General features: G+C 30.1%; 3 protein-coding genes across 3 annotated transcripts; 2 read left to right on the top strand and 1 right to left on the bottom strand.

The window, feature by feature from the left end:
* Positions 1-312: 312 nt before the first annotated feature.
* Positions 313-4013, top strand: LOC124493095 (uncharacterized). The gene is made up of 3 exons (XM_047056159.2): positions 313-1001; positions 1087-2258; positions 2324-4013. The coding sequence occupies exons 1-3, from the start codon at positions 449-451 to the stop codon at positions 3950-3952; spliced, it is 3354 nt and encodes a 1117-aa protein (XP_046912115.2). The 5' UTR covers positions 313-448; the 3' UTR covers positions 3953-4013.
* Positions 4014-4087: 74 nt separating this feature from the next.
* Positions 4088-5407, bottom strand: LOC124493187 (uncharacterized). The gene is made up of 2 exons (XM_047056269.2): positions 4459-5407; positions 4088-4394 (listed from the first exon to the last, which is right to left on the bottom strand). Exons 1-2 carry the CDS (start codon positions 5180-5182, stop codon positions 4222-4224), a joined length of 897 nt encoding a protein of 298 aa, XP_046912225.2. The 5' UTR covers positions 5183-5407; the 3' UTR covers positions 4088-4221.
* A 2364-nt stretch (positions 5408-7771) lies between these two features.
* On the top strand, positions 7772-15980 carry LOC124493218 (uncharacterized). Its single transcript, XM_075731418.1, has 6 exons — positions 7772-7842; positions 7978-8341; positions 8414-8848; positions 13228-13319; positions 13443-13828; positions 13905-15980. Exons 1-6 carry the CDS (start codon positions 7772-7774, stop codon positions 15497-15499), a joined length of 2943 nt encoding a protein of 980 aa, XP_075587533.1. The 3' UTR covers positions 15500-15980.
* Positions 15981-20383: the final 4403 nt, after the last annotated feature.

The following is a 20383-nucleotide window of genomic DNA, read 5'->3' as shown; positions in this document are numbered from 1 at the left end:
GCCCATCCAGAATACACACACACATGTAATGTGATTTTTGACATTCGACCACCACTAGACAAGGATGACTAATGTGTGCGACGAATAGTGAAAAAAAAAAAGAAAAATTCGTTTGGTTTAGCGGTTACCGCCTTTTTTTCCTATGTCGGTTTTATCATCATCAGATATCAGAATATATTCATGTTCTATATATCCGATATCATTTGTAATGGCAATGGTGGTGGTGATAATTTAACCGCTGAATTTCAATTGGATTGCCCGGCGATTCATTTTGATTCGGTTGATTGATCCGATTGCACCGTTATTGCAATACCAATACTGATTTTTATCAATTTTCAAAATTTATTGGATTCCAACATATAAAAACATCGAACTTGATTGGAGATGAATGAATAAAAACGAGTGATTAAAAAAAAAAAAATTTTTCCATCCCATTTCACATGAAAACATGAATGAACAACGAAATTTCCATCATTTGATTTTAATGTCCATTTGGTTGGTCATTGTAACAGCAATTTTTGGTCAACCACCAGAATATTCTACATTATCATCATTATTAATGGTGGATAATTCAACATTTCTTGATCCAATCATTGTGACATTATCATCGGCCAATGATTCTAAATGGACTGAAAATTGTCCCTGTCGACAATGCCGTTATGATGAACGTGGTAATCGTGAAATAATCTGCGATACAGGTGGCATTGTTGACATTCCATTCGATAGAATTTCATCATTGGTTGATGTGATTGAAATTAGTGCACCGAATGATAAACCAAATAATCTGACACTTGGTCCATTGTTTTATCGATTTCCGCGGTTGAAAAAATTACGAATAACCAAAAGTCGTATACCGGCAATCGGTTCGACTACGTTTCGTTATCGTACATCATTACAAACATTGGATCTAAGCCAAAATCGTATTGAACATCTTATTGATTCAAATTTTCGTGGATTAAGTCAATTAGAAACATTAAATCTAAGCCATAATTTATTGTCCGGTAAGATTGTTTTCAATTTATAAAATTTATAAAAATTTATTATTTTTTTATATTCAATCAAAACAAAAAAAAATTTCATCTATAGAATTAGCTTCAGGAACATTTCAACAATTATATCGGCTAAAACATTTGAGTTTATCACATAATCGTATGGAAACGATTACCACACGATTATTCTATAATCTATCCAGTTTAACTACATTGGATCTAAGTCACAACCCGATTGGTGAAATTGCACCGAAAAATATGATCGATTTAAGGCCATTACAACATTTATCATTACGTAATTGTCAATTAAAACAAATTCATTCATTATTCTATCAGAATTTACCAAATCTTAAAGTATTGGATCTACGTGATAATCATCTGAAAATAGTGCATACATTTGAATTCAGTTCCTTACATCAATTGATCAATTTATATTTGGATTATAATCATCTTAATCAGATTGATTCATATGCATTTGTTGGTCTTAATCTTCATCGTTTGACCATATCAAATAATTATCTAATTGAATTGGTGGAACAAACATTTGCCAATTGTACGATTATTGAATTGGATTTATCGGCAAATAATTTTACAATGTTTGATTCAAAAATTTTTGAACCATTAAATAATGAACTACGTAAATTATCATTGAACAATATAACCACATTGAAAGAACCATCGGCATCAGTATCAAAATTATTATCACCACTACGTCAATTAGAACATGTTGAGCTATCATATTTACGTCTGGATTCAAGTGGTTTAACGCCAGATCTTTTTGCACAGAATCGACAAACATTACGTTTTGTTAATCTAAGCCATAATTCATTTGTCAACATTAGTATCCGTCTATTGGATGAATTGTATCAGATTGAAGTGTTAGATTTATCACACAATTCATTATATGAGCTTAGCTCTGAATTCCTATACATATTGAATCAATATCGAAATTTATCATTGATTTTTTTCGATCAAAATCCATGGTCATGTTATCGTTGTCATTTGTTGTATTTTCGTAATTGGATTACAGCACCATCTAGTTATCAACCAAAACGTAACGTGGCTGTAGAAAATCTAAAATTCAATAATAATAGCAACAATACAATAATGATGACCAATGATGGTTTGATGTTTGATGAAAATTTTCGTTCACCAATTTTATTAAATCCATATCAGAAATCATGTCAAATCTATGATCGTTGTGCCATCTGTCGTTATCCACCGAATCTAGATGGTATTCGTGTTGATCTTTTGGAAGATTGGAAATTAGTAAGTGTGATGATCGATATTTTTAGATGAATTATTCTATTTTTGAATTTTTTTTTTTTTGATAGGAATGGTGTACAGATCCAACTGTACAGTTACGTGTATCAACAACTGAACCAAATGTTGGCCTTGTATTGGCATTATTGATCATCATTATATTGATAATTGTAATAGTTGGTGTGATTGTTTATTATAGAAATCGTGGTGCCATTTATTTCACAAATGAAGAGCTATTATATGGCCGTACATCAGGTTATGATGATGGAACAACAACTGGTCCCGGTATTGGTGGTGGTGGTGGCGGTGTTGGCGGTATTATGCATCATCCACATCATAAATCATCCGTATATAATATATCGAATGCTATAAGATATTTTGCTGATGCAACAGCATCGCCACCTGATTCAATGTCGGTAACATCGATGGATTCATTATATCATCCAAATTCTACACATCATTCTTATCATCATAATCATCATTATCAACATCGTAATTCTTTACATCAACATCCACATCAACAACAACAACAACAACAACAACGATCAATAACAACAATTGTTGATCATAAACCTGTGAATGGACAATTGTATGCACAGGTAAATCGTCCATCTCATAATGAACGTCAAGCAAGCTATGAAAGTTCAACAACACCAAGAGTAAAAACCAGTGGACAATTAAATCGGCTTACATCGGATGCCTCTGCCGGTTCGATTGCAACATTACGTCGTGAACGATTAGCAAGTGGTAATCAAACATCCATCACAAATCAAATGGCTAAAAGTCGTTCTGCATCTATGTTACGGCAACAACGGTCACAATCAAGTAATCAATCGATGGAAGAACCATTGATTGAATCCACATCAACATCGACATTGAAACGTGGTGGTGGAAAAAAAGTGATCATGTTGAATAGTCAACCAACGATCGAACTTTCTGAACCATCATCATTATCGATGAATAGTAAAAAAACCAAATCGATACCATCAAAACCATCGACAACATCATCGGCAAGTAAATCTAAATCATTATCACTATCATCGAATCAATCAAGTTTTGCTGGTGGTGGTGATGGTAGTAAAGATTCCAATGAACCGAAATCATCAACAAGAAAAAAACGTTCAGCTATCGTTACAAGTAAATCAACACCATTAACACCACCACCGCCACCACCACCTACATCTACATCATCTTCTTCCTCCTCAACGTCTTCATCATCATCATCATCATCTCAAAGTTCATCATCTTCAACATCTAAATCAGGTCATCATCATGATCAAGATTCAGACAATGATGGTGATCATGGTAAGAGTGGCCGCCATGATTCGGATGATGGCGATGATTTACCACAAACATTATGTCCATATGAAGAAGTTGAACATGATTCCAATGATGATGATGATAATGATGATGATGATGATAATTCTGATTCACGTGAACCATCACCATCCGGTTCTATTGATATATCACCACCAACAGAATTGCCAGCCATGTCACAACAACGTAATAATCGTCATCAATCAAATAATAATAAAACACCACCAACATTACAACAAGAAACGAATGAAAATTGTTCATCATTAGAATCACTTACAACAGCTGCATTAGCTGAAAATGGTGCCGGTGATACACATTCACAATGTTCATCTGCTGGCAGTATTGGACATAGTTCATTAGAATTGGGAGCTAAATCTGATTGAATGATCAAAAAATAACTCCCATCTTTTGAATTACACAAACTCGCACACACACACACACGCGCATACATGCAAACACGTGTTTTTGTTTTGAAAATAAAAAAAACTCATTATACACCAAGATTGAGTGTGTTATGATAATAAAACAATAATAAAAATGATTATGATTATTATTATTAACCAAACTGAAATGGCAATTTTTTTTTTTTTTTTTTTTTTTGATCCATAGAAAAGATATATTTTGAATAATTGAATTTTGTTTCGTTTTCCAATCACAAGATGCCGCTATGTGATGGTTTTTTTGTGTAACATACATTTAACTTGTTTGATGATGATGATGGATTACGTTTACGAAATTCTTCCATTATTTTTTGCATAATTAAATAGATGAATGGTGATAACGTCATGATACTGAATATGACCATTATACTTATCCAAAAACTTTCTATTATAATGAATATGAAGAGGAGATTTGATAAATGTGCAAAAAAAAGAGAGACAGTACTCACTTCTTGGATCAATACGTTGTGGACATTTGCCATCAAGAACTTTAATCATTTTAATAGCAAAATATGCACCTGTATTTAATTTCAAAATGTTTTCTATATTTTCCGTAGATTTTTGTCGATAAATTTGACCATTAATGGTCAATAATGGCCTATCAATATACGATTGATGTGTTAAATCAAATTGCATGAACATTTGTAGCCAACCATTTGAATCAATATATTCAAAAGTAATATTTGGATTTATATTGATACGTTCATCAGTGAATGTTGCATTAATTAAACAATGATAACCATTAAAGTTACATTGATTTGATTGAATATAATCAAAATGAAGACAAAATACATTGGCATTAGCATTCAATCCATTATTTACATATTGTGGCCAATAAAGACGATATTGAGCTTGTTCATCTTCAAGAAATAATACATATTCAATAAGATTATCTGGATCATGAGACATAACATCTATTAGATCATCAGTTTTATGTATAATCCAACGATTCATTGGTATTGATTGGCCACAAGAACCGTTTGTTGATGATGGTGAAAATTGTAAACATTCAAATAAAATATTCGTATTTGTTGCCATTGTTGATGATGAGAATGATGATGATGATGAGATTTGATGAATCAACAACAAATCAACCATAGATATAATTAATAATAATGATGATAATGATGTAATAGTCATCATCGACATCGACATCATCATCATCATCATCATTACAATCAATAATCGAAAAATCAATTCCCAAGGGAAAAAATAAGTAAACGATATTTTCAACAACAAAATAAAAATAACCAACGTACGTTATGAGAATGTTTATGGAGAAAAAAAATCAGATGATACATACACACACACACAGACACAGACACACACACACCTGTATATATAAAAAAATCGGAAATTCAATTTCAACTGATTAATAATAATGATTTTTGATCTTTAAACATATATCACCAAATTGTGAAAATCAAAAAAAAAAAAAAACATAGACATAGACACATAATGATCATTATTATTGTGTTTTGTTTTTTTTTTTTTTTTTTTTTTTTTTTGGTTTGTTTGTCGTTACCAGCGTTACTATCCTATTATTGATCCAAACCAAATCATCATCATCATCATTAATGAAATGCCATTGATGTGTGGCTAACCATATTGCCGCATCGTGATTGTTGATGTTGTTTGCAATCAAACTACATAGACAAACATTTCCTATGACAATATATATATATATATATTGATATTGATATCTGATCTGTTTCATCTATCTTTGTTTGTATGTCTTGTGTAATAATTATCTGATGATTATTAGTAAATTTGATAATGAAATGGCCATCATTAATGATTATATTTGTTTTGCAGTTGTAAAAGTCTGTTTGTGTGTAACTCCCATTCAAATGGTATTTTTTTTTTTTTTTTTTTGGTTATGAATACAAATTCTAGCCATTTAGAATATTATATTGTGAATGAATAATAAAAAAAAGAAAAACTAATGTTTCATTCTTCAATTTAATCAATGAAACTTTTTCTGTGATTTTAAGAGTTCATCAACTTGTTGTTTTGATTATCAATGTTGTTGTTGCTGGTTTTTTTTTTTTTGTTTATCATCTATACGCACATTTATGATAAAACCAAACAAACAAAAAAAAATAATTTACAAATTGATTCATTATGATGATGATGCTTTATTTCATAAATTCATCATCGATTTTGAAACTTTTTTTGGTTTTGTTTTGTTTTGTTTTGTTTTCATCGATCATTCTTCTTTGCATGTATATGGAAATTTATGGACCATAATGGATAATAAGATCGAGTAAGAGAAGAAGAAAAAAGGAAAAAAAATCAACAACAGCAGAAAAAAAAGTTTAGCTTATTGAAAACTAGAAATAAAAACTTCGTAAACACATCATAAATGTGAATATTTGTGAAAAAGGGAAGGAAATAAGCAAACACACACACGGATAATACATTTTTGTTTTGGACTTTGAACAAATAAAACAAACATTGAGAACAAAAACAAAACAAAAAAAAATGAAGAGAAAAATTTTTTTCTCTTCATTTTTTCAAAGATGCTGAGAAAAAAAAAACACAACTACACTACTACTATAGTCTTGTTCTTGTAACTCGGTTATTATATTTCATTATTATTATTATTATTCGAAGTTGTTGAGTACATGGTTTGGTTTTCATTCGAACAAGCTTTTAAACGTCGATTCGTATGTAGTTTTTGTTTTTTGTTTTTAATTTGGATTTAGTCATTCATTCAAAATGCCTACAACACAAGCACATATGTGTTTCTTATATATTGCCAAAAAAAAACAGTCACGCCTTATGGGTTGTAACTTTACTTTGTAATAATCATCATCATTTATATTCGATTCATTCATTCATTCATACTGTGTGTGTACACTGTTGTTGTTGTTGTTCAATGATTTTTTTTTTGTTTCATCGATAAACCAATCCGATAGTTTTTTATACATTTATAAACTCCGCCTTTTCATTCATAGGCTATATTGTTGGAAAAAAAAGACCAATTTTTCACTCTTTGATTCAAAGTTTTTTTCGGTTTGGTTTCTAGGTTTTTTTTTGTGTGTGTGTGTGTGCGTTTGAAACGGGAAAAATGAACATTGGAATTCATTTCGAAAAAAAATAGCGACAACATGACAACAACAACAACAACGATGATGATTTTTATACACATATGAAAATCAAATTGCATCAACTAATTTCATCTAACTGAATCACTGAATGAATCGTGAAAAGTTGACAAAAAAATCATCAATATTTGTAGATAGAATTGTAGAATTCCATTGCAATCATCATCATCATCATTGTCATCAGAAATCGGATGGTTTAAAGAAATTTAAATTAATGATCAATAATAATCATCATATAATAAAAAATAAATCACATAATTGTCATCATCAACGAACATATAATCATAGTTTGAAAAATAAAAAAATTATTAATCATAATATTAACAATATTGTAGTGAAAAATTTATCCCGAAAACGTTACAACAATAATCGTAGCCGGGTGGGTGGTGGTGGTGGTGGTGATGATGGTGTTAGTGATGATGTTTTCGTTGCTAGTGATGATGGTGTTGGCCATAGATCTGTGACTAATAATCATCATGAAAATAAATTAAACGATGAAATATTTTCAGCTTTCAATCATCATCATCATTCATTGAAAATTCCGAAAAAATTTCATCGCCATTCTACAATATCAATGTTCGTTGATGATAATGATGATGGCCATCATAAAGATGAATTTTTAAAAAATTTTAATAAATATCCTAAAACAACAATGACATTGACCAATCATGAACCATCATCATCATTGATGGATATCAATGGACCAATATTAGAAACACCACAGCATTCTCATAATCATCATCATCATCCTCATCATCATCATCATCAGCAGCAGCAGCAACAGCAGCATCAATCACTAAATTTTAACAATCATTCTACTGATGTTGCTGATGTAAATCATTTTATTGCAAATAATAGTAGTAATCATCAACAACAACAATATACACCTGCTATTCACTATCCAGGTGGTAATGATCTTATAGCTGCCACTCCTATGTCATCATCTTACTATCATCATAATGTTCTTTATGGTTCAATACAGCCTCATCATCATCAACAACAACAATTACAACCACATACATTATCACCATTATTGCCAATAGCAGATGATGTCGATATGTTCGATCATCATCATCATCATCATAATCGACATACAGAATTGTTATCAAATCATCATCAACAACAACAATCGATATCAATATCATTAAATGAGCAGCAATCATCCAAATATAATGATAATCATCATCATAATCAAACGAATAATATGATAGGCTCACCAATGGTTTCTACATCCGGTGAATTAATTCATTCACAGAATTTTAATCATCATAACCATCATCATCATCATCACCAGAATCATATTCATCATCAACAACAACAGCAATCAACAGTGATGACTATAACACCACCACCATCGGTATTAGCTACCGATATGATTAATAATGGTATCGGTAATGGTGGTGGTGGTGGTGGTGTCTTACCATCTTCACCACCACCATCATCGTCATCATCATCAACAACATCAACATTATTACGCACAACAACAACAACAACAACAGCGACAATGATGAAAAATTCTTCAACATTATTATTGTCAACATCATCATCATATTCACCATCTACAACTATTGATACATCACCAATCGGTAATAATAATAATAATAATCATCATCATCATCATCATCATCATAATACAACATTTATGAATGGAACAATAATAAATTCTACAATTGGAATGATGAACGATTCAACATCAACAACTGCAACACCAACAACAACGTTTGATAAGGTTCGTACGTGTTTGCACGAATACAAAAACAACATTCACACAAACTATTGATACATTCTGTGTGTGTATGTGATGTTTTTGTGTCCTTCAATTTATCCCCATTTGTCCTACACGCACAACATACACCAAATAGAATGAAAGCTTTAGGGCAGAGAAAAAGAATTTCAGAATCTTTTTATTTTCACAATTGAAAATAATTGAATTTGTTACAATCGAAGAATTTTTTTTTCTTTTTTGTTGCTGTCGTCGTCATCATCATCATCATCATCATTGTGTTCACTATTGTCGTCAATGTTGATGTTGATGTAGAAAATGTAAAGTGTGAAAGTGTGAAAAATACAAATACCCGTTTTCTCTTTTTTCACGTTTTTTTTTTGTTTCGTTGGCTTTTGCTGGTTGATGGATATCACGCGCGATCCAAAAAAAAAAAATATTCGTCAATTTGTTTGTTCATAGAAACATTGGATTCTCTCTAGAGATTTATTTCATTCGTTCATTCTTTCTCAATTCATTTGTCCGGGATTTATACATACGGGACATTAATTTATCGTCGTTGATGATCGTTGTGTGTGTGTGTGTGTGTGTGTGTGTGCCTGAAAGTTATAGCCATAACTATATTCTGTTGATTATCCGTTCAATTGATTATTCTGGTTGTTTAATTCCGTTGGATCTCGAAATAATAATAAATCCAATTATTGAAATTCAAAAGAATGAGAAAAAAAATTCATCAATACCACTTTTAGCACTGTAAAAAAATCATATTTTTGAATTTCAGAAAAAATGGAAAATTTTCCAGAAAAAAAATTTTCGAAAAAATTTTTCACAATGATGAAAAACGAAAAAAAAAGAACAAAACAAAAAAACGCTGTTGGTGGTATATATTGTCATCACTTGGATGGCGCAAAAAAAAAAATAATCGGGAAAAATGATTCGATTTCCAGTTTTGTTCGGACTTACAAACAGAAATTTATTTTTTTTTTTTTGCATGTTACAAAACATTACGGTCAAATTTTATTTGATTTTATTTTGCTGGTCTCTATTTGATTGTTCATTTGTTGTTCTCACATGAATGAATGATTTTTTTTTTTTTTGAATGGAAAATCATTGCCCTAAAAATCACTTTTTTTTCGCTTGAAAATATCCAAAAAAAACCAGCATACAATCCAAATCCAATGTGTCCAATGGTTCCATTGTGTGTGTGTGTGTGTGTATCTACCGTGGTTGTTGTTGATTTTGTTTGATTGTCATCCCATCATTCATTCAAGTGGTCTGGATTTTTTTTTCTCTCTTTCTCTCTCTCTCTTTCTTTCTTTTCACTGAAAGTCAATTGATCAAAAAAAAAAAAAAATAAAAGAAAAGAAAAGAAAATGTTGCAAAAATTTTACAATAGTGAAAATAATAACGACCAATATATACATTCAAACGGAACTAAAAACCACACATTATAAATAATAGGATAACAAAAAAAGGGCCCTATGTGAACAACAACAACAACAACAACAACGACGACAACAACAAAACATACAAAAATCACAATGTTATTCGCAATCTCATTGTTGTTCTGTTCTCATAAAATGTATGATTTGTTCAGGTGATGAACAAATCTACTCAAATGAAAATTATATATCGATTGATGATGATGATGATGATGACGATGATGATGATGATGGAAAATTTGATTATTATCAACACAAAGGGAGCTATAAATTTGAATATTTCATTTTTTCATGAACACGTGGTTGGTGTTTTTCTACTCTACTCTATTCTTTCAAATGTATCAATTTTTTTGTTCAAGTATTCTACGTGTTTATTACATTTGATTTCATTTTCACGTTTTTTTTGTTTTTTTTTTTTTTTTGGTTTCCATGAAATTCGTGGCGAATAAAAAAAAATTTTTTCAAATTCAATTTTTTTTCTATTTGAAATAAACAAACGACACACACAAACAGAAAAAATCATTCAAAAACCATATCATAGGCGACGAAAATATTCATTTCGATTTTATTTTCGATCGAAACTTCTCGATCCACAAAACATCCGATATCATATCTATCGGTATAAAGTCAATCGATCAAAACATATAAGTGAAATGAAAAATAAACCACCAAAAAGATAAAACATCAGTCCATTATTATTACCACCACCGCAACCATTGTCATATTTTTTTTGTGTGTGTGCGTCTCTCACTCACTCACTCGATGATTGTTTTGTAATGTCTATATGGAACCATAGGGTCTCTGTGTTGTTTTACTGTGAAAAATAAAAATTATTATTGTATATATGACAACCGGCGTCGAATTTGTATGGAAAACAGCCAACAACATTTTCATTTTCAATCAAACTTTTCAACTAAAACATTTATTTGAATCTTTGATTCATTCATTCAACAGTTTTTTTGTTGTTGTTTTTGTTGTTGTTGTTGTCGGTTGTTGGTTGCTCGTTTTTCATGAGTGTGACAAAAAAAACAAACAACAAAAACCTATGGCCCTATGACTAGGTTGCTGTTGTTGTTGTTGTTATTGGTTTGATAGCAGAGAAAAATCGTCTCACTTGAAATTTACCACTCAACATTTTTTTTTATATATATAAATATTAAAAAGCAAGAAAGAAAAAAAACTGTGACAATGACAAACAGTAACAACAAATTGACTTCTAAGGGCACTCGATTTTTATTTTTACATATCTAATATAATAGTGGATCGATCAGAAAAACCCGACCACATCCATACAATCGAGACAATACACATTTTGGTGTCGAAATAATGTTGTTCCACCGAATTGAACAACAATAACAACAACAACAATAATAATAATAATAATAATAATGTCCATATCCTCCTATTTTTATGAAATCTTTGTATGGATATCCTATTTTGATGCAATACAAACAGGAGACCTGTATAGAGAAAAAAAATGATCCATAAAAAAAATCATACCGAGACCAAAGAGAGACTGAAAGTTTTAAGTGACAAAGTGACAACATACAAAAAAAAAAAGAAAGAAAAACTGTGAATCAAATTCAATTCAATTGATCAATAATAATAGACCCACACACACACACACACACACGAACTAGTACTCGAAAAAAATAGGCATAGATATGGGTATATTGTGGTGAAAATTTTATTGATACGTTTTCTCTCTCTCTCTCTCTCTCTCTCTCTCTCTAGTTGGTATCAACCAGAGAAATACCAAAGTTTAGGCTATATATATGGTGGAACAAAACAGAAAAAAAAATTGAAGTATACCTAGGTAAAAATCGAACGTTCCTATGCTGGTTTTATTGATGATGATGATGATGATGATATCCACAAAACTACCAATAGCACACACGAATTGATAGAAACAAAACAAAACAAAAAAAAAGAAAACATAGACCTAGAACAATAAAAAATGTATATATATATAAACCAAAAATAATCGTCACCGTCTGTCTGTGGGCCATTCAAGAATTATTTTTGTTGTTATTTTTTTTTTATTTTCGTTTTTGTTGTTGTTGTTGTTTTGTATTTCGGATATTTATGACTTTGTGACAACATTTTTCTCTCTCTCACTCTCTCTTTATACTTCATATATATGTGTATCGTTTACGGTTGTTGTTGTTGTTGAGATTTATTTTTTTCATTTGTCGTTTTTTTTGTGTTTTTGTGCATATTTTTTTTTTTTTGCTCTGCTTTTCTTCATTGAATCTGAGAAAGAAACAAAACAAAACAAAAAAATAAGAAATCAACGGAAAAAAATTTTGACAATCCGAAAAATTGTTGCCGTTTATATGATATGGTTTTTTTTTTGAATAACAGAAAAAAAAACTTTAAGTCATAGGCTAGACATGCACATGCACACCTCACACACACACACATTTTATTATTTCTGTCAATGAATGTAATGACAATTCAAATTTTTTTTTTTTTGTTTTCTTTATACGATGCATCATCATCGGTCAGAATGAAGAAAAAAAAATTTTTTTTCTTTTCTTCAAGATAAAAGTTGCATTTGGTCTTTTTTTTTCTTGTTTATTCTCATTTCATTGATGATGATCATTGATGATGATGTGACGTGTTGGCACGTAGAGATTTTTGCTATTGTCGTTGTTGTTCTATTGAAAAATTACTGTTGACAAATGTGAAAAGTGAAAAAGAAATGTGTATGTGTTCGAGAGCAAAAGCAAGAGCAAGAGAGAGAGAGAGAGAGATACAAATTAACAGCTGAAAAAAAAGAAGTAACATGAATTGTATTGTTGTTTATGTGATGTGAGTGACCATTGGTCACTATGGAATAAATTTTTATTTTTGTAGTTATAATACAATTCCCCAGATATATAATCTGAATTAATTTTTTTTTCTCTCTCTCTCTCACTCCAATCCATCAAATAAAAATAGATGATATGTTTTGGTTGCCATCAAACACTTTCAACATCACCAATCATTGCCTCTGTTTCCGGTTATCATAATTGGCATATACATTGTCTTTGGTAAGTTTTGGTTGTTGTTGTTGTTGTTGTTGCTGCTGTTGTTGTTGTTGTCTGTTTTGGTCATCATCATGAATTTTATTTTCTTTTCGTTTTGTTTTTTTTTTTTCATTTTATTATTATTAGCTGTTCACAATGTGGCCAATCATTGAGCCAATCACGTTCCTGTTACATACGTAATGGTCGTATTTATTGTAAAGATGATTATTGTAAATTAATGATAAAATGTTCTAAATGTGATCGTACTATTTCGGCAAATGATTGGGTACGTCGTGCCGGTATGTTTGTATATCATCTTGCCTGTTTTGCATGTGACCTATGTCAAAGACAATTATCAACGGGTGAAAAATTTACATTGGAAAAACAACAACAACAACAACAACAATCATCATCATCATCATCATTATTATCGCCACCAAATTCAAATTCATCGACAACAATTTCGATGGGCAATCAACAATCATCACATGGTTATCGTCTTGTATGTAAACTTCATTTTGGTATCAAAGAAGGTAGATTAAAATTTTTTTCTGTTTTTTTTATAATTGAATTAAATTTAAAAATGTAAAATTTATCTGATTTTAATAGATGAATCATCATCAATAGTCAATCAAACACAAATGGATGATGATAATAATGATGATGATGATCATCATCATCATCGTCATCAACATCAACAACGACAACACCGCCAAAATCATCGTGGATCATTGATTACAATTGAAACACAATCCACTCAGCCAATATCAAATGTCAATCTTTCACAACAACAACAACAACAACAGCATCAGCAACAATCACAACAGCAACAGTCACAATCAATCAATTCATCATCACCATCATCGATAAATGGCAATACATTGATGATTGATAATAATAGTAACAAATGTACTAATAATAATGGACCAGTGATTATTAATGATTCAATAATTGTAACAACAGAAGCTACAACGCCCAAAAATACTACAAATCATCATCATCAACATCAACATCAAAGACATCAACAACAAACATTGACTACATTAACATCATCGGAATCATTGGATCTAAATACCACCAATAATAATAATAATAAAAATGGTAATGTCCAACAACACAATCAATCAACCCCACCGTCGTCATCGTCGTCGTCGTCAAATATACATAGTAATTCTAGTCTATCATCATCATCAAGCTCTAATAATAATAATAATAATAATAGTAATTCAAAAACAAAACGTGTACGAACCACGTTCACTGAAGATCAATTATCCGTATTACAAGCTAATTTTCAATTAGATTCTAATCCTGATGGTCAAGATCTTGAAAGAATAGCAACATTAACTGGTCTTTCCAAACGTGTTACACAGGTTTGGTTTCAAAATTCACGTGCAAGACAAAAAAAATTCATGAATAAATCCACTTCATCAACATCATCTACACATCATTATTCTCATTCTCATCATCATCATCATCATCATACTTCTGTTCCTTCTCCTACACTATCTCATTCTCAGCATCATCATTCACATCCGGTGATTCAAACAGCAAATACATCACATCAACAAGAACAACAATCACTATCAAGACATGTTACTACATTTGATTCATCTATATCCGGTCCAACACAATCATTACTTATGAATGGTCAACAACCACAACAATCAACGTCCATACGGTCCGATGGCAATGGTTTATGGTCACCAGGTACAGCTACAACAACAAGTAGTACAAGTAGTCAAAATGGTATGATTGGTATATCGAATGATACACTTTCATCATCAGGTCATCATGGATCAATAGCTGATCTTATTCTAGGTGTTTCATCAACATCATCATCATCATTATCATTATCATCAACGACGACGACGACGACGACAACAACGACAACGACTGTTGATGGTTCTAAAATTACATTATGGGGCCATTCAACATCAACAGCAACAACAAAGATGACAACATCTACATCAACACCACCACTACCACCACCACTACCAATACCAATGATAACAAATGGAAATTCAATTATTACAACAGCTAGTCAATCATTACAGGTTAAAATGAATAATCATAATTCAAATCTATGTCATTCAGAATTATTGGAACAATCATCATCAAATTCAACATCATCATCATCATCATCATCATCTCCACAGCCACAAACATCGGTAACGCCCAACCATGGATCGAATAATAATAACTAAGAAAAATGATGAAAATGAATATATACATATTTTTTTTCTCTTCTTCATTTAGTCACATTATGTAACACTATAAAAAAAAATTGATGATTGATAAAGCCAAAAGAAAGAGATGTTTTTATGGCCAATATATTAACGACGAAAAAAAAAATATAAATATATCCATCTTTCACATGCGCAATAGTAGCCAAAAACCATAATCATATCATCATCATAAGAATAAAAATGCAGCTATAGCAAAAAAAAAAAAAATGAAATGAAAGGAAAGGAATTCAAAAAATGAGCCAATGGACAATTCTTTTATCATCATCATCATCATCATCATCATCATCTAAAGCAACATTAAAACGACACAAACACACGAAAACGCCCACTTTCAAGCAAACACACATACACACACGATTCTCTCATTTTTTTTTTTTTTTTGCTGGATATATATTGTATTAATTTATTTAATAATAAAAAAAAGTAAAGCAAAAAAAAATTGCATTGATTGAATTGGACATTCTGCATCAGCAGCAGCAGCAGCAACAGCAGCAGCAGCGACGCATCATTCAATTCATAAATTCATATCGCATATGTTTTTTTTTTTTTTATTTCTGTTTGTTTTTTGTTTTGTATTGTATTGTTTTTACATGAATGAGATAATCTTCAAATGTAGACAACAAAAAAAAATGAGATTTGTTGTAGGTATATAATAATTCATCACAATCGGTGTTATATCTTAATCAATATAACAACAGTGGAAAATTTTTTTTTTTTATTTTCATTTTGATCCGATTACAAGTTGTAATACGTGTGTAATAATAATGGAACAAAACATAAAAGAAGAAGAAAAAGAAGTAGAAAAAAAGTGGATTATTTCATGTTACCATCCTCGGGACATATGTATTACAGTTTCACATAAAGTGTTTATTTGTGTGTGTGTGTGTATGTAAAAAATCCAAACGACAAACAAACAACCAAACACAAAATTAAATGAACAGAAAAAAAGGCGTTACATACGAGCATTATGATGATGATGATGAGTGAAAATTTGATTATAAATCATCAATCAAACAAAATGATGAATTGAATTGATTACCATTCGGATTTTGTTTGATCGATATTTTTAAATATTTTTTTTTTTTTTGCTTGTTTACAAGATTGGTAGTATTACACACACACACACAGTTGAAAAATATGTAAATATACTACGGATATTCGGTACAATTCTGTATTATTGCTATATATATGATATATAAAAAAAAATAGAATGCCCAAAAGAGAATGATATATAATTAAATTATTTCGACAATCTCTCTATATTACATGAATTCATATATATAAAACTAAAACACCAAGCAATACACAATACATACATAACCAAAGAATTAGAATCTGAATTTTTCTATTTCATGTAAAAAAGTCTATTGAGGCGAAAAATAAACTTGTGTTGAATTTTCTCTCTCTCTCTATTTTTTCTTCAATAGCCATTGTATGTAGTACAATATTTAGAATAATGAATGAATGAACAAGATTTACATAAGAGATTATCAAATTAAAATGAATTCTGGCTAGTAAATTATTACCAATGTTTAAAAAGTTTTCTTTCATTCCAACAGAATTTTTTTTTCTGTAAATCAAATGATGAGATTTCAATATGGATGAAAAGTTTTTTTTCCAATGAAAAGGGTGAAATAACGATAATTTTCAATGAATTTCATATTCCATTTGTATCCATCGATGAATTGTCATTTGTCATTGAATTCTTGACAAATAAACAAACTGAGAGAGTCAGAGAAAAAAATCACGACAACGAAGAAAAAAAATGAAGAAAATATTATGTATATCGTAGAATTGTAGAATTTCTTTCTTTTTTCGTTGTTGTTCATTCAATTTTCATTTGTTCATTACAAGATTCATATATATATATAGACACACGAATACAGAATATCAGAAATATCAATTGCCACCCTGGCCATTTCAGTAACAACGATAAAAAGAAAAAAAAATTATTCAGTTTGTGTGTTGTGTGTGGAGCAACATAATTCAATAATATTGCCGCCAGGATTGAATTATTATGTTGTTATATATATCTTGTTTATAAATGAATACACTCTTGTTTTGGTTGATTTTTTTTTCCTGTTGGTCTAGTTGGAATTCAACTTTTATTTCATTGAATGAATGCATTCATGTTTGTGTCTATGTGTGTGTGTGTGTGTGTGTGTATAGAATTTGATCATTTGAAATTTGGTACCAAAAATCATTGGCTGTTGTTGTTGTTGTTGTTGTGGAAAAAATCGTGCAAATTCTGGTCGAATTTTTTCTTTACTTTGTCTTTGTCTCTTTGGGGAATTTTTTTTTTATTCTTGTTTCTATACTTGAAAATGACGAAAGGGTTTCTTTAATTTTATTTCATTTTTTTTTCGCTTGGTTTAAGAATTTTTTTTTTATTGAAAATTTTTTAACTTGTCTTTTTTTCCCAGTTGTTCAATGCTGTTGTCCAAACGTCGTTGTTATCATGGTTCTCTTCCTTTCTGGAACCTGGTTTCTGTGTTCGGAAAAATTCTTTTTTTCCCTTTTTTTTCTGGAACGTGGATAGAACAAAATTCTATGCTTGCCGTTACATGTGTTTGTTCATTTAAAATGTAAATTTTGTTGTTGTTGTTGTTGTCAAATGTCGATGACGACGATACATGCTTGCATGTGTGTGTGTGTGTTTTTCTCTTTTTCTCCAAGGGTTTTTTTTTCGTTCATGTTGGGTGTTCCTCTCCGTTTCGATGATGCGGTTTTTTTTCTGCCGCTATGATTCAATTAAAATTCATTGCACGATTTTTTTTTCTTTCCTTTTTTTTGTTTCGTATGATGATGTTTGATATTATTATTTAGAAAGGTATTTTTTTTTACCAGCTAGTTATGGATAGATTGAGAATTTTTCCAGAATGAAAAAAAATGAAAAGAATTTTTTTTATCTGTTCCTGTTTTTCTGAGAAAATTTCCAAAAAAAATGAAAATGAAAAAAGAAAAAATAAATCGAATCAATGCACATACACTACTAAACATACAGACAGACGTACTACACAGCATGTGGTCATCATCAAAATGAATATATTATTCGTATAAACGAACCGGAAATTCAGAATAAATCAATTATACAACTTGTATGCATGCATAAATTATTCGAATTTTAGTTCTACCATGGCCATCACATCATTTCTGACCTTTTTGTTTGTTTGTTTGTTTCACATATCTGAGCAAAGAAAAAGAAAGTGAGAGAAAAAGAAAAAAAAATTGGATTTCAGGACTCAGAATTCTGAACTAGAACTTTGAACTAGTAGATAAATATACGAAAGAATAGGTTGATTTGTTCATGGATGCATGAAAATATTCTGACCAAATAATAAACATATATCAGAATATAACTAACAAACCAACAACGTGAACAAGAATGGAATAACATCAAATTCATATATTTTTGTAATACACTTCTGGATATTTTGCAAATGGAAAATTCTTAACTACCAGGAATTACAGGAAAAGAAGAGCGAAAAAAATAGGCGCGCGTGCGTTTTCTATTTTTTTTTGTGGTTTTGTTTTGTTTTCACTATTAGAAATGTTCAAAGTTATGAAGATTCAAGATTAGTCAAGTGTAAAATATCAGATCACATACAAATGTATGGCCATCCAACCACAAACAAACTAAACGACCAACAAACAATTCATCCATTTGTACGTGAATTGACTGTTCAAAAAAAATAGTTCGACTTCAAACAAATGATCTTTGTGTTTTTTTTTATTCTTCTGGAAATTTTTTGTTGTTGTTGTTGTTGTATTGATTGATATTGGTTCAAGTTTTGTTTGTGGACAAATTCAATTATTTACCTTTGGGAAAAAAAAAATTTTTTTATACTTTTTAATCCTAATGCAAGTAATTTGATTTATACGTGTTTTCAAAATATGAAAAAAAAATCCGTAGAAAAAAAATTTGAATTGCAACTATATCGCCATCTATTGATGGCAATACACACTGAATTGAAAATTGTTTTCACTTTATTTAATCAGTTAATATTTATGATGATTACCGATGATTTCATCTTTGGAATGACCCATGATTATTTCGGGTATTTTTTTTTCTACCCAATCATCATTCATTCTAGTCAATGAATAGAAATTTGATGCAACTATCGATTGTCCAGAAACCAGAAAAAAAAACCAGCAACTAATGAAAAAAATCATAAATAAATATATAAAAAGCCACAAGCAATTCGTCAGACACGTGTGCCACGCCTAATTGCAATATCTGGGCGCGCGCACATGTTTTTTTTCCACTGAAAAAAAACAAGTCAAAACATACTTATGAAAATAAATTTCACTCATCATCATCATCAACATTTTTCATCGATATATTATCGATGTGATAATCATCATCAATGTATTGGCTTGTTGCCATTCTTACTTGAATAGCCAAAACAAAAACAAAACAAAACAAAAAAAATCAATCAGTCAATGGATATATTACAATCGATTAAATACAGAGTAAATGATGGTAAAAATATATTTTTTTTTTTTTGAATTTGTCAAATGATTGTCAACGGTAGTGGTAATAAAAGTAGTAGTAGTAGTAGTAGCAATCGAATATATTACATTTTTGAATTGTAGATGAATTTTTTCTTTTGCTACGTTCGATTCTCCAGAATAGTTCCCAAAAATAGTAGCAGGATTCATGGTAGAATATATTCTAATTAAAGAAAAAAAAAATTCGTGTTGATGTTCAGACAGATGGTCAGATTTTTTTTTTTTTTTTTGTTTTGGTTTTTTGTTTTTTTGGTTTTTCCATTTGCGCATGTATAATATCAAAAATTTTTTTTTTCGTTTTTGTTTTTTCCTGGGTATTACCATCGTCGA

The sequence above is a fragment of the Dermatophagoides farinae genome, chromosome 5 (genome assembly GCF_024713945.1).
Source record: "Dermatophagoides farinae isolate YC_2012a chromosome 5, ASM2471394v1, whole genome shotgun sequence".
In the NCBI taxonomy this organism is placed as follows: Eukaryota; Metazoa; Arthropoda; class Arachnida; order Sarcoptiformes; family Pyroglyphidae; genus Dermatophagoides; species Dermatophagoides farinae.
Note: the sequence above shows the minus strand (reverse complement) of the source record. Positions and strands in the feature narration are given on the sequence as shown.